This window comes from Mesoplodon bidens (assembly GCF_964165515.1).
Source record: "Mesoplodon bidens genome assembly, chromosome: 19".
NCBI classification, from domain to species: Eukaryota; Metazoa; Chordata; class Mammalia; order Artiodactyla; family Ziphiidae; genus Mesoplodon; species Mesoplodon bidens.
The window spans coordinates 492524-508280 of record NC_138179.1 but is presented as its reverse complement, the minus strand read 5'-3'; the positions used below and the strand labels follow the sequence as shown (position 1 = coordinate 508280).

At 42.8% G+C, this 15757-nt stretch overlaps 1 protein-coding gene across 1 annotated transcript in view; it reads left to right on the top strand.

Moving 5' to 3' along the window:
- CA10 (carbonic anhydrase 10) overlaps positions 1-15757 on the top strand; it is a gene marked incomplete at its 5' end in the record, with an annotated part of 526301 nt that overhangs the window by 501115 nt on the left and 9429 nt on the right. Inside the window, 2 exons of the mRNA XM_081218905.1 lie at positions 866-961; positions 5456-5528. Coding sequence (XP_081075031.1) covers positions 866-961; positions 5456-5528 — 169 coding nt within the window. The remainder of the gene's footprint in view (positions 1-865; positions 962-5455; positions 5529-15757) is intronic.

Here is a 15757-nt window from a genome sequence, read left to right as displayed (position 1 = left end):
TGTGTCTCCCTCTCACCCACCCTCCCTATCCCACCCCTCTAGGTGGTCACAAACCACCGAACTTATCTCCCTGTGCTATGTGGCTGCTTCCCACTAGCTATCTATATTATGTTTGCTAGTGTATATATGGACTTGAGGATATGGGGAGGGGGAAGGGTAAGCTGTGACAAAGTGAGAGAGTGGCATGGACATCAAAAGCTATTTTAAAGCCACAGCCTGAAATGAATGCACAAGGGCTCAACAGGCAGATTGCTGATCTTCATTCAATGAAGAGCAAGTTAAGTCCTACACAGTCAGGTGACCTGGGCAGGCTGGTGCATCAGGAGCCTAAGCTATCAGCTCTCTCTCCATCAGAAGCACTGCATCTTGCAGGCTGGCCAGTCTCCTCTCAGTGCCACTGAGCTGACTCAGGACCTGGTAATTCCCTGCTTGTCCATGGCCATGAGGAAGATTTACTTGCTGCCAATGGCAGCTGTTGGTGTAGCCTGGAAACATGTCCACCCCTGTAGGGCAGTTCTGCTCCTAATAAGGGAAATTCACTTTACACACACTTTAGGGGAAATGTCCTGAGATGAAGCCAGAGCCAGATGGGCACCAAGCTTATTAAATGCATGATTGTTACCAGAAAACATTTGCAAATATGTATGGGTATTTTTGTATGTGTGTGCATGTGTGTGTGCATGTATAAAATACATGCACACACACACACAGATCATATCCCTGAAATCTCTTCAATTATAGGATTACCTTTCCAATTGTTCTACAATGTACTTTACAATTTACCCCTATGTAGGGTGGATATGCTGTACCTCACATCTTTTAATGCTAGATTTTTGTTCTTATTATTGTTTTTCCCTCCTGCCAGGTGCAGCTCATCCACTATAACCACGAGTTATATACCAATGTCACAGAAGCTGCAAAGAGCCCAAATGGATTGGTGGTAGTTTCTATATTTATAAAAGTAAGTGTATTGCATTCCTTCATTCTTCTCTTCTTGCCATTCCCACCCCAATCAGAATATCAGTTTACGGTCCTGTTGGATCTTAGAAATAGCAACAGAGGTACTATCTATGCCAAAGAAAAGCTGCAGGGGGTGACTTTTGGTTCCATGAGATTCATGAAAAATAAAGCCCCTTTCAGTGAGATGCGAAAACAATGAGTGACATTTCAGAGCACTGGGGCCTGAGGATTCAGGTAGCTTTTGTCTTAGAGAGAAAAAAGGTGCTGGATCCAGGTGCAGGCTTTAGGTCCCACTCATGCAGAGGAATCAGAATGAAGCAATAGAAGGGGAGATGGTTTCTCACTGACACCCCACAGGATTAAAGACCTGTCCATCAGATAACCCTTGGAAAAAGAGATGAAAGGAAAATGTGAGATATCTCTTCCCTCCAGGCACTGCACTAAACAGCTCCCTCCAGCTTCCCACAATTGCTCTGAGTATCATCTTTCCCTTCCATTGTCCCTCTCTTTTGTAAGCATCCTTGTGAATAATTAAGCAAAGCTCACCAATGCTGACTTTATGACATCCTAGGGAGGCTCCACATCGTCTTACAGTCATCATCAACAACAAACTTCCAACCAAGCAAATTCTAATTTGTTAAAAAAATAATAATTACCTTTAACATTTTGACAGGTGTTGAGTGAAACAAGTTTGCAAATTAAAAATAAATAAATAAAAGAAAAAAGAAAACAAAAGAAACTGTCTTTCCAAAAGGGAAAAAAAATCAAAAGCAAAGGGTGGCAGTTCTAAAAGTTGGCAGTCAGTGTGCTAGCCCCTTGGGAAGTTCTAGCCAGACCGTTAGAGGAAATGCTCCAATCAGAACTTGGAATCTGATGACTCAATAGAAATTCAGCATTTGGCACTAGTGAGTTTTAACAGAGCTTTCGTGGTGGCATCATCATCACTCAGAAGAATGGGCACAGGGGCAACTCCAGCATCACTCAGAAGAATGAGTGCAGGGACAACCCCAGTCACTACTCCCCCTCCCTCCCTGAGAGCATCACCCTTGTCAATAAGCACTTTGCCCTGCCTGGTCACATCACCTCCTAACTTACTCTCCCTCACCTGGGTCAGGTCAGGCCTTTTTGTGGCCCCAGTAGAGCTGAACATTGGACAGAGGCATTAGTGACATATTGCTGCCACTGGCCACCAACCCCACCTCATCTAGCTTGTCATTGGCAAAGATAGGAAGGGGCTTTTGATAGAGGAAGTAAATTTTTAAGCTGTCATGCCTTTTAATACCTGATGTGACTTCCCAAAGGCAACTGGTCCTGGTACAGACTGATCCTGCCAGTCCCTGCTCTATACCTCTTGGCATCATCACAGACCCTGTTATAATAAACAATGGGTTCCTGGATGCCGGACACTGAGATATGTACTTTACATATATTTTATCATTTAACCCTAATAATAAACCTGTGGAGTGGGCATCATGTCCCTATCTTGCAGATGAGGAAAATGGTTCAGAGAATCTTTGACATTCCATCCTAATTCATATAGTTCATAACAGACCATAAAGGAATAGAACCCAAGTCTTCCTTGACTTTAAGGCAAGTCAATAACCTTACTAATGACCTTATTCACAGAGCTGGGAGGGGGAAAAGAGAAAACAGCATTTAAAAACTTTTCCCGCACATCCCCATGCTGCCCACAAACATGGGGCAAATACCTATATCCCTCAACGAGCCCCAATTATGATACTGATAACCAACTGATGCATTCAACCTGGGTCAGGCTTACTGTTATGAAGCCTAAAGATATTTCACAAAATTGCATCATGTGTTTCCAGGGGCTCTCATCCCCTGTGGCTTTCCCAATGCTAGGTCTTCCACGAGTAACTCTCACGGCCATGATGGGCTGCCCAACAGCTCCTGACCTTTGGTGAGTGCCTCAGCCTCTGCCACTGGCATTACCTCACTTTGCTCAAAGCCCCTAAGTCAGAGTATGTCATCCTGGAAGTGCAGGCACATTACAGCTGACACTGTGATGATTCACCAGGGAGTCAGCCTCCTAACTGCAAACTACTGGTGTGTTTCACAAGCTCTGCAGAAACACTTTTTCCACCGAGATTACTGATGCAGGTCATGCTACTTCCTTGCTGGTTGTTGAGTGGAACTTATGCCCCAGACCCTGAGGTCAGTGAAAGGATGGTGACTAGCTCCTGCATCTTCTCAGGCCAGTTTGGCTCTTAGGGATGCTTCTGTTCTTTCCCTGATCAAACCTGAAGCTTTCTGGCTAGATCTCAAAATAAGCCACAGCACTTCTTTGTCCAACATAATCAACTCCCAGATGCTCCACAGTGAGTTATCCGAGCTGTGACTTGTCATTTACTCATCCCCAAACACTGACTGAGCATGGGACAGAGGCCAGCCTTGTTCTGGACACTGGTACCTAGAAATGACATGAACAAAACCTCTGGTACCCCTCCCCTCCTGCTGATCTTTCTGCCTCCCCTCCCCAGTTCCTGCCTCAAGGTAGGCAGGAACAGAAAATGAGAGACCCCTATCTAGGTCAGCTGAGTCCTCAAGATGTCACCCTGGCCCAAAAGCTGAGCCATAAAAGCACTGGAATTGTTTGTTAAAACAAGAAATTTGTTTAACTGTGGGTTTTACCTCTGTCCCCTCCTAATCCCCCACCCTTCCTATGACCACAGAGAACTGAAATTTCACTATAATTGCTGCTCAATCACACACCATTAACTTCCCACTTAAGCTCACTTATACCAAGTACATATTTTATCCCCTCACCCACACAGCCAACATGCTAGAGCCCACAAGTCATCTGTGTGCACTTTGGAAATTTTTCAATTATTTTTAATCAGCACAAAAATGTCTAATCCCAATGTTAGCTCTGCCCAGACTCACCAGGTACCAGGAAACCAAGGCACCTGATTAAGGGACATGGCAGATTCCTCACCTGCCACGACTATCTATTTTTGGCTCTCCTTTCATGGGCTGCATCAGCACAAACAGGCAGCTTCAGGCTATCTTTTAAATAGCTGAAGAGCATGTCAAAGTAGAAATTGGATTCAGCACTAAAGCTTCCAGGGATCAGCAGTGTTTAATTTGGGACTTTTCTCCATTTGGGGTGGGATTTTACCTCCGTTGAACATTGTCACTCACCAAGCTCCCCTTGGTGTATGTCTCACCACAACAACACACCCAGGAAACTGCGTGGGAAAGGAAAGGCAGATGGAGGGAAAATAAACAATCTGTGCTTTCAGCAAACTAAAAATTTCCTGTTGCTTATCTAATAATAATAATCATCTGCTTCAATTTTTCCAACCCTCAGAATAAATCAGATTTAAAATGTTGATGTGTCACAACATCCAATTAACAGCTGAGGTGTAAATTACAGAGCACAGCTGAGCAAGGTAGGAGAAAAATCACTAGGATGAACAATGGTCCCTAGAAAAAGGCTGAGTAAAAAGGGAGTTGTTAAGAAAACAGTATACACAGTGTTGTGGGGGCCCATCACGGTCTCCAAATTGTGGTTCCCTGGCTTAAGCCCCTGGAAACTTGGCTTGTTCTCCAAACAAGGAATTTGGAGACCTAACGGCATGGGCATAAAATGGGAACTGATCCCTGAACATCTAGTAAAATGTGTCACCCATAATAGGAATTTGGTAAATATTTTTTGGATGGATGAAAAGACAGATTGATGGATGATTGATTGATTGACTGAATGACATGGCTTATGATATATTTGATTCATGTAATACCGAGCAGTGGTATAAGATTCTATATTATATCCTAGAGATCTTTTTCATCTTCTGATATCACCACTCTGGGTACTCTTTCTCTCACTCTCTACTTGGAAAACTATCCCCTTCCTAATATGTCACTCCCTACTCCTTACTTAAAACTCTCTGATATTTCCCCATCCCTACAGAATAAAGTTTAAATGCCCCAACATAACACTCAAAGCCTGACATGACCTAGCACCTGCCTACCTCTCTATCCTTACCTCGCATCCTTCCCTCATACTCTCACCTTCACCTACACTGAAATACTTCCCTGGGCATGACTAGTTCTCCCAAGTCCATGTGTGCACAATCCTCTGTATGTCATGTTTTTCTTCACCTTTCCTCCTTTTCCACACTATACCACCAAAGCACTTTGCTAACGTCCCCTGATCCTTCAAGACTTAACTCAGGCCTTAGTGCCTAAGATTCCCCAGGTGGATGGTCTTCTTCTAATATCATCATACCTGTAACTCTATCATAGCACTCTTCACACTAAATTATAACCATTAGGTTACTTACCTGTCTTCTTTCTCTAGACTGTGGATTCTGGAAAGCAGATTCCATATATTTGATCTCTGAATTTCCAGCCATCATAGTGTTTATAGCATGGTAGGGACTCAATAAATATGAGTGAATAAGTAAATGCATGGAGGCGATGTTTATCTTGAAATAGTACTGCTCAGTTATTAATATTTTCTTTTCTCCCCTAGGTTTCTGATTCATCAAACCCATTTCTTAATCGAATGCTCAACAGAGACACTATCACAAGGATAACATATAAAAGTAAGTTTGGTTCAATTTTGTATAGCAACTATTCTATAAAGGTTAGTCCTCTCTGAAGGCAGAAGGGCATAACTGATGATCTCCAAGGGCCTCTTTCAGCTTCATGATCCTATAATTCTGTAGAAAGTCACTCTGGAGAGTGAAGGTTGGCTAAGAAGCAGCTCATTTCAAACAGAAGCCCCCAGAGTGCCTCTGTCATCCACGCCTGTCTAAGGCAATAATGATTATTATGATGATGGTCATCATTATCCCATGGATTGGTAAAGAGCTGGGGGACTCTGCTAGCTGACAGACTCTACCATGTCAGCTGGCCACATTTGGGGCTTTGCCAATTATGTGATTGAAAAAGCATTCACCAGGTGGTTTGGATCCAACTTCAAAACATCCAGAAGCCCTCAGCGAGACCACATCTCCCTCTCTGTGTCGTTGGGTCTCCCTTTCAGGTGGAGGCAGGGTGGCATTTTTCTTCATTTACATGTGTGATACGATGATCTAGAGAACTCTGTCCAGTTTCCTTGGGTTTCTAGAGTGTTTTATCCCCAGAATCCTTAAGCAAAAAAGAGGGAAGAGTGCAAAGTTGAAGGGAGTAGAGGGGAAAGGATGCTACTGTCTTCCACAGCAATCCCAGAGTTTGCAAGATTTGGGGATAGTTATGGGAAATAGCACACACCAAGGGAATGAAAGAAAACAGTACAGGAAAAAAAAAACTAATTAGGAGTGACCAGAAAAGTGGAATTCATGTGCCAATTTTGTCCTTAATCAAGGAACTTCTTCACTTTGGCTCTGTTTCCTCATTTGTTAAGTGAAGAAGTTGAACTTCAGATTTCTCGGTCTTTCTAAATCTAGGATTCTGAAACTGATTTTTGCAAATGTAAAAAGCAACACACAAACATTCTAACACCCCACATCCCCTTTGAATATCCTCACTTGGTGGAGGCCACTGGTGCTTCTACCTCCAATGGTGACAGGGAAAGACAGAGTGAATGCTTACAGATCTCACCTCAGACTGCTGGAAGGAGAATATGGAGAAACCTTCTCTTGTTCAATTATTCATCAATTCAGCAAGCATTTCCTGCACACCTTCCTCATGACAGCCACCAAGTGAAGCTCCTGGAATAAAAAGATGAGCCGGACACCAGCCCTCCCCACAGGCACTCACTCCCATATGAAGTCACTTCCATATGAAGAGGTTGAGGTTGGGAATGCTGGCGGTGGTGAATAAACCTGGAGAATCACCTAGAAGAATTAAGTTATCTCCAAAATCATACCACCGTTCCTCATCAGTGCCCCTATGGAGTCCTCTCTAAGTTCAAACTTAGATTGATCAGCAAAGGGAGACATTTCTGTCTTGTGTGCAGATAGTTTTTATAACTGCCCATAAAGGATTATTAGGGTTTTTTTTAACTTTTTTGATTAAAAGAGCCTAAAAATTAAATAAAATGTTTTCACATAATCTTGAATTTGCAGTTTAGAAACCACGAAAAGCCATGAAATCACACATTAAGCCTCAATACACAATCTAAGAGATTGCCAGCTACAGAGTCAATCATTAGTGGGACTTCCCTCCCTGCTCCACCCCCTAGCTCTGGTCTGATTAATATTAAGTGATGTGGTTGCTGCCAAAGATGAAAGCATCTGTATGGGTTTGTGCTATGGGAAGATGGCCTTTCTTATGAACGGGTATCAATTCTGAAGCAAATAGGGGCTAGAGAGCCAGGGTGACAGATCTTGTTGGAAACAATGATGAATAGCAGTTCTGTGGCTGAGGGGAACTTCTACTTCAAGTTAGCTGTTCCTGCTGACTCATCCCCATTGGGTCTGTAGGAACTGAGAAGGACAGACTTTGGCAATAGCTGAAGAGGATAGCAAAGTTAAGACCAAAGACCTCCATTCATTTGTTGACTAAATATTTGTTACAAGTATTTATTAAGTGGTCCTGAGTACCAGGGAATAGAGAGATCAATAGAACATGTTTCCCGTCCATGAGTCCCTCACTCTGTAGTCAGAGAGACAGACATATCATAGTGTTTCATAAAGATTTGTATAACAGGGGATTTTCCAGGTGGTCCAGTGGTTAAGAATTCGCTTTCCAAAGCAGGGGACGTGGGTTCAATGCCTGGTTGAACTAAGACCCCACATGCCGTGGGGCAACTAAGCCCACGCACCATGACTACTGAGCCCGTGCACTCTAGGGCCCGTGTGCCACAACTAGAGAGCCCACATGCCACAACTCCTGAGCCTGTGAGCTCTGGGGCCCGTGCACCACATCTAGAGAGCCCGCACACTGCAACTACTGAACACACCACTCTAGAGCCTGTGTGCCACAACTAGAGAGCAGAGCCCGCATGCCACAACTAAAGAACCTGTGCACCACAACTACTGAGCCCATCCACTCTCCAGAGAGAAGCCCGCACGCCACAAGGAAGAGCCAAAGTGCAACAATGAAAGATCCCGCATGCCGCAACTAAGACCTGATGCAGCCAAATAAATAAATACGTGTTAATTTTTTTTTTAATCTGTGTAACAATTACAATGTATTAAAAATAGGAACAGAACTCTTTGGGATCATAGAAAATCTGCCTAAAATTCATGGCAAGGTTATACATAGTGATTGCTATTCAAATAAACACTGAATAGATGAGTAAACATTTGGTAAGAAAATAAAGCAAGAAAAGAGGGAGGGAGGGAGGGAAGGAGATTCCAAGCAGCATATACAAAAGCAAGGAGAGCATTTAAAGGACTCAATAGTTCAAAGGAAGGAACTTTGCCTTCATCAGCTCTTCCTCTTGTGCCCACAGCACATCCAATAAACATTAATGATGGCCTGAATAAATGGAGAAACGAATGGCCCCCTACGGTAGCATTGACGGGGCAGAGGGAATTGCAGGAAAGATGGTCTTGAGTCAGATCTTGAAGGTTCTTGAGAACAGGCTAAGGAGTTTATGCAGAAGCATATTTGAAGAAATGCCCTCACTGCCCTAGATATAGGCTCCTAGAAGTGGGACTAAGAGAGAGCAGGAGCACCCCCTTCTCTTGTCCCCTCAGCTATCTGTCAGGGCCAAAGGGAACTAAAGCAAGATAAAGAGACTCAGTATGGGGAAAGGTAACCAGTTTACATCCTTAATCACAGGTATTTTGTGCTTTTACACTGTTGGGGAATAATGGAGGTATTCCCAGGAGCACTTATCACATACCTGAAGGAAGTAACACTGCAGGGATAATTATTGGCCCGACCTGTGGGAATGGCCTAGACACTGTGATGCCCAGGACACTGTGGCTGAAAGGGATTGATTTTCTCAGAAAGAAAGCACTAGCACTCTTCCCTCCAGCTGAACGCCCCAAGGCATCCAGCTCTTGGAAGGTGGGCCAGCAGGCGGCAAGAAGGGGAGTTTCTGACACAGGAGTCATGCACGAGGACACAGCCAGTGGGTAAGAAACACAAGCCTGGAAGTCCCCCCTCCCCACCGAGGCTCTACAGGAAGCAGCAGGTTATTCATTGGCCCATGAATTCTGGTAGAGACAAAGACAAAAACACCTGCTCAGGGGCAACTATCAGAGTACCCTGCTTTCATACTTTTAAGCAAGCAAGAAAGAAATGGGTCCTCACAGCTGCCGCCCAAACACACTACCCAGGGACAACTGACCTTGGCCCCCAACCAGCCGGTTCTTCTGCTGCTACCCAGAACTACACCCCAGCATAGCTTCAGTCTGCCACACTCACGCAGATGTGGTACCCACTCTGCAAAGTGCTCAGCATCAGGAACAAGGAAGAGATGTTAACCAAGCACTTTCTGCACTCTAGGCTCTGTGCTAGAGCTTCATGTGCAGCACCTTACCTGGTGCTCACAAAGTCCCATCCTCAAAATAGGTACAATTGTTATCCCAGTTTATAGATGAGGAAAGCAAGGCTCTAAGAAGTGGAGCCATTTGTCAAGGACACACATCTAGTGAGTGACTCTATTAGTCAGCAACTTCTGCATAATAAACAAGCATTTAGGGATAGGCATTGATTTCTCACTACTGCATCTGTGGGTTGGTTGGAGTGGCTCTATAGGTCTGCAGGTCAGTTAGGGTAACTTGGCTCCACAAAGCTCTTATTTTTCTGGGATCATGTACTTCTTATGCTGGGGGTCAGAAATGTGTGAGGTTTCTTAAGACCTAGGCTTGAAACTCACACACTGTCACTTCTATCCATTTCCCACTGGTCAAAGCAAGTCACATGGCCAAGCCCAACATCAAAATACTCCCATGGAGTTGGTGCTGGGGAGGGAGTGAACATTTCCTGAACAATAATTTACTCATCCATAGTGGGAGACCAAGCATTCCATGATAGGTCCTCCCGGGGACTTTTCTATGCTCTTACTTTCCTACTGTCTTCCTCCCTAAGGAGCAAGGAAAGCTAAGCTCTGAGGTCTTTAAACCAGTTGTAATGCTGATACTTTCACATTACATGAAGCTTATTGGCATGTTCTTCTCTTAATTCCAACTTTAGTTCAGTTTGAAGAGCCATCTCTTTGCTTTTTGCACTTGTTTCCACTCTGGAAGGGACATAAATTATGCACAGAACTTGTGGGAACGTTAAAAGTTCAGGCTTATATCATCCTAAGCCCCCTGCAGCTCCTGTCTCTTCCTTGGCATGGGACTACCAGTGGAAACCACTGTCATTCAAAGGAACACAGTGGCACTGCCATTATTAAGCACACACAGAAACCAGAGAAGGCATAGAGATTGGTACTAGATGGGTCAATCTTCCCCATCAGTCTTTCCCTTGGAGGCCATTTGTAATGAAAAGTCAATCTAAGACTCTGAGCAGAGGGTGACATGATCTCCTGACAAGAGGATCTCTCTGTTTGCTTGGATAGACTATAAGGGCATGAACAAAAGTTGGGAGATGATTGTAGCAATGCTGATCATGATCAGGCAAACTTGGGGGAGGAGAGGAGAAATGATCGGGTATATTTTGAAGGAAGAGCCAAGAGATTTACTGACAGATTGGGTGTGTGATATGAGAGAGAGGAGTCAAATATAACTAAGGTTTTTATCCTGAGTAAATGGAAGGAAGACTTTTCAATCATCTGAGATGGGGAAGATTATGGATGAAGCATATTCATGGGTAGGAAGGGAATCAGAATTTCAAATATGTTAAACTCAAGATGGGCATCAAAGAAGAGGTGTAGAGTAGGCAGTTGGATACATGAGGCTGGATTTCAGGATACAGAACTACAGATATAAAAGTGGAAGTCATTGGGATCCAGATGGCATTTAAACCTGGGTGAGATCATGGGAGAGAATAAATAGAGAAGAGAGGCGGACATATCCTCACTTTTGAAAGATCCCCATGACTTAAGATTGTAAATCATTTCTAAAATTCTACCCTGGAAGAGGCTCTGGTATGTCTGTCTCATCAACTGGCTCAGGAGGTACAAAGAGGCAGGGGTAAGCATGGAAGAATGGGGTGAAATCACTACAAAATGGCAGCCAGTAAGCACACAATCCATTTGCTTGATTTGAACATACATTAGATGACTAGGGAGAAAAAAAGGAATTGTGCAAAACCATTCTATTGAGCCAGTTGAGAAAATCAATGCCAGGTAATCCATAAAAGAAGGAAAGAAGGAGAATCTTGTCAAAAGGATTGGGAATTTTGGAAGCCAACATTCTCGTAGAAGCCACTATACTTATGGGACACAATGTGTTCTAGTGAAGAGATATAGAACTAAGCAGACCTGGGCTCCTGGCTCTACCACTTCTTTGCTGTGTGAATTCTGGCAAGTTTCTTAACCTCTCTGAGGTAATTTCCTCATCAATAAAATGAGGATACTAATACTGACATTGAGAGGGTTGGGATGAGGATTAAACAAGGCAATGAGTCAGTTGCCTGGACATTGACTGGTATAAACCAGGTACATAATAACATGTGTTTCTAAATTATCCTAATGTATGTTGTGGTCCAATCCAGCTTCCTGGAGAGTGGGAGGCAGGTCACTATAAAACTAAATAAAAGTTATCGTCAAGGTGAATGCAATACAGGGCACACAAAAAACAGAGCTTGTTTACTCTAATGAAACTCAGCTCCTGCGTGGGACCCGTGCAGTGGATGGCAATAGCCTAGTGAGCTTCCACTCTCTTTGAAAGCTTGGATTTCATATGTCTGAGCAAATCTTATAAAACACTCTCACTAACCCAGACTGACGATGGAAAAGACCAGCCTGGATTAATTTCAGGCTGAATTTAGAAAGTCTTCTAAAGAAAATCCATTTTATTAAAGTTAAATTTGCCTTCAACAGATTAAGGGTCAAGACTGAAATCATGGCATTGCAAAATTGATTTTCTGGAGGAGATATTCGTAATTTACTTGAAGTATTTTAATTGTTTAGTGTAGTATATTGGAACAATGCCAATATCCCTCCATTTTCCTTGTGTTAATTAATAAGTAGGCACAGAGCCCCAATTACATAAAAGGTGACATTCTTATCATTTGATTATCCACTTGATTTCATGGGGCCAGCATTATTTTTTAAAGAATATTTATATTTTCAAGTGGAGCAAAGAACCTTCTTAAATGGGTAAGAGGGAGTTGTTATTAGAACAGTACATATAAATGAATGCTTTCTTCCAGGGTCCTAGGACAGTGGAGTATTTTAGTAGCTTCATTCTCTTTCAGTTTCATATACTCCATTCATTTCATAGACAGTAAATACAGTGGAGAACTTCAGTCCAATAAGAATCCAAAAGATTATAGATTCCAAATTTTAAAGGGTCTGGTTATTGTCTTAATACATATTTCCAGCAAGGAAATAAAGGCACACAACTCAAAGTGTTTGGAGGAAAGCTTTCAAACATAGTGTTTTGAGCCCTTTAAAAATATTTTTTCAGACTTGCCTGTTTATAACTTTGCTTTAGCCCCCCCTACCCCAACCCTGACTAAAACATGAATGTGTATGGAAGGATAGACCAACTTGTAACTGCCTTATACTTCTCAGTTCCTTGGGAAGTGTTCTGTGCACTCACTCCTCAGAGGAACACAGTGTTAAATGTGATGAAATATCACCAGGGAGATTAAGCATGTTACTCCCGGTGACTTTCTCTATGCTTAATTGAACTTTGTTTTCATTTCAAATGAATGGCTTTGGAAATATTTTCATAGAATGCAAAATGCAGCATTCCACTCCCCATGTTACAATCCAAGTAGTAACTATAGTCAGCAAGGAGAAGGAACATCTTACCTCCATTGAATCCAGTTCTCGGAGGCCCTCTTTTTCATTTTTCATTTGTATAAAATGAAAAATCATATTACTTTATTCTTTAGCAATTGCCTTTTTTCATTTCAGTTGAATTTGCCTCAGATTACAAGAGGAAATGTCATTCCATATGAGAAAATTGCCAAAGAGTCCCATATTAATCAGAAGTTAGTCCAGTATTGATTTCTGGAACTGCTGTGCCTTTTTCTCACTGGCATCATTCTCTTTGAATGGGAACTTCATAAGCAGGAAGCCAGGCAATGTTAAGTCTCATCAATGTCACATAAGTTAACACGATGCATTTACCAGAGACTGCCATCGAAGTTCAGACTAAGGGAAAGATTCCCCCGCTATGTGATACTAGGCATTTCATCACGGTGTGTTTCAAAGAAAGAAAGAGAGAGAGAGAAGGAGGGAGGTGGGGGGGAGGGAGGGAGGGAGGGAGGAGGGAAGGAAGGAAGAAAGAAAGGAGGGAAAGAAAGAGTCATCTTGGGAGTTGTGTCCAAAACTAAGAACTCAGTATAAGATAAGGCATAGATTCAGCAAGAGCATGTCATAAAATCAAAAGCACAGCTGATAACTTCTCCAATCATTTGAAAGAATAAAATGGAGCTATTAACTGTGCATAAATATTCTCTACCTACTTGTTATCCAAGGGGTCTTCCTGTGATGTAGAGGTATATCCAACACGTTGAAAAAAGTACAACACTGTCATACCAAAAATTTGACGTACAGAAGAAAAATTTATCTATGTAAGCTTGTTTATAGTGGAGGATATTTGGGGGTCTATAGATTATTTTTTAACCTAAAGATGACTTTAGCAGTTATCCAGAATACTCTGGTGCCCACAAGTAAGAGGTTACATGACTTATCCATGAAGAAAGAGTAAATTACTGGCAGAGTCACAGTTGGAACTTAGACTTGAATTAAGACTCCTGCTTGAAGTCCAGGGCTTTGCCCTCTATATGATGATGATGATAGATAGAAGATAAATAGATGATAGATAAATAGATAGACAGATGACAGGAAACCTCTCTATAAAACTACCCTTGAAAATGTATTTCATGCCATCACTTCCTTTCAGTAAACATCCTTAAAACAAGCAGAGGCATGCATGATCAGCCTATTGGCCTCTGAGCTTCAGCCCAAATTTTTATCTCTCTGTTTATAAACAACTCTGACCTCTAGATCTTTGTCATCCTTACTAATGAATAGAGCCTTGAGAATTTGGAGAGCAGAATCCATCTTTCAGGACATTAGTTCTTGGGCTCCTTTCTGTCTACCATGACCAGAGGATAACACTGACATGCACAAACTATTAGTTTTCTGCTGGCTGCTGCATGGACAAGGTAGTCTGTGGGTAATAATTACTTCCTGACCTGGTAAGCCATGGAAGACACCCCGGTGTTCCTTGACACTAGGGCTGAAAACTTTCTTGGGTCCCACTGCCTCTTTCCTGTCAAATACATCAAGCAAGTCTCTGTGGGGAGAAAAGAAGATATAAAAAGGTAGTCAGTAGTTCTCAAATTCCAATCCCTAAAAGATAAAACAGTGATTTAATGGCAACCTTTGAGGCAGAATGGTGAGTCATGAGGACAAGTGTTATATGTTAAATGCACACATTACAGTTTCAGCAATGTAAACGCACAGGTGTGTTTGGTGCAGAAACAGTAACACCGCATGGAGACAGGCAACAGTCTCCATCTCATTCGGAGATCTGGGGTATGACATATTTGGGAGTAGTGGTGAGCAGCATGTATTTAAGCTAATGGTTTAGACTGAAGCCTCAGAGATTTTCTCCCTTAATCTGACAGATGATGTTGCCTCTTCCTCCTTTATTTTCTGTCCAGAACCACCAGCAGGTGAAGCTGCTGGGCAGAAACCATTTCATTCATTCATGCAACCAATGTTTAATGAGCACCCACCATGTAGTGGACCCCATGGTAGGGCTTAGGGAATCAGAGATAAAAGATGGAAGCCCTTCTCCCAAAGAATCTAAGAGTTTACTGGGGCATTCAAATAGGTAAGTTAATTATTGGCAAGCTAATTCAGTAAATATGGTGTAAAAGGAAGGCACTAACCCAGTGGGGGAGAGCCAGGAAGGCTTGGAGAGGCCAATCAATGGTTACCCCAGGGAAGCTGGGCAAGGACGTTAGTATTGGTGAGTACTTGCCATGTGCCAGGCAGGCCCTGTGCCAAGTACTTGAAAAGTGTGATCTCATTTGTTCCTCAAACAACTCTGTGAAGCAAGTACTCTGTCTTAGGCAGGTCGGCCTGCTATAATAAAGCAGCATAGACTGGGTAGCTTATAAATAACAGCATTTACTTCTTATAGGTATGGAAGGATGAAAATCTGAGATGACGGTGCCAGCATGACTGGGTTCTGGTGAAATCCCTCTTCTGTGTTGCAGAATTCTTGTTGGATTTTCACATAGCAGAAAGAGAGTGAGAGAGCCCTCTGGGGTTGTCTTTAAAAGGACGCTAATCCCATTCATGAGGGCTCCACCCTCATGACCTAATCACCTCCCAAATGCTCTGCCTCTTAATATCATCACTTTGGGGATTAGGATTTCAATCTATGAATTTGAGGGAGACACAACCATTCAGTCCACTGTCCACCCCAACTGTCTGCATACTGAGAAACTGAGGCTCAGATGGTTACCTGCATGCCCAAGGTTATGCAAATGGTGAACAGCAAAGCCAGCACTGAAACTCCAGTCTGAGACCAAAGTTCACATTCTTCACACAGGGGTTTTTCCAAGTTCTGTAGTGTGAGGAAATTAAAAGGGCAAAGATGAAGTATGCATATTAGCAGATTCATGGGAAGAACAAAGTGGTGAATGAGGATTGTGGGAGGGTAGAAGCTGCCATGTTCTGTGGTAACCATTGCACATCTCACAGGCGACATGGGTGAAGAGGAATCTCCTGGGAGGACCACAGCAGCAGAGCCTGGGGTAACAGCACAAGGGTGTTTTGGAAGCAGGTTTT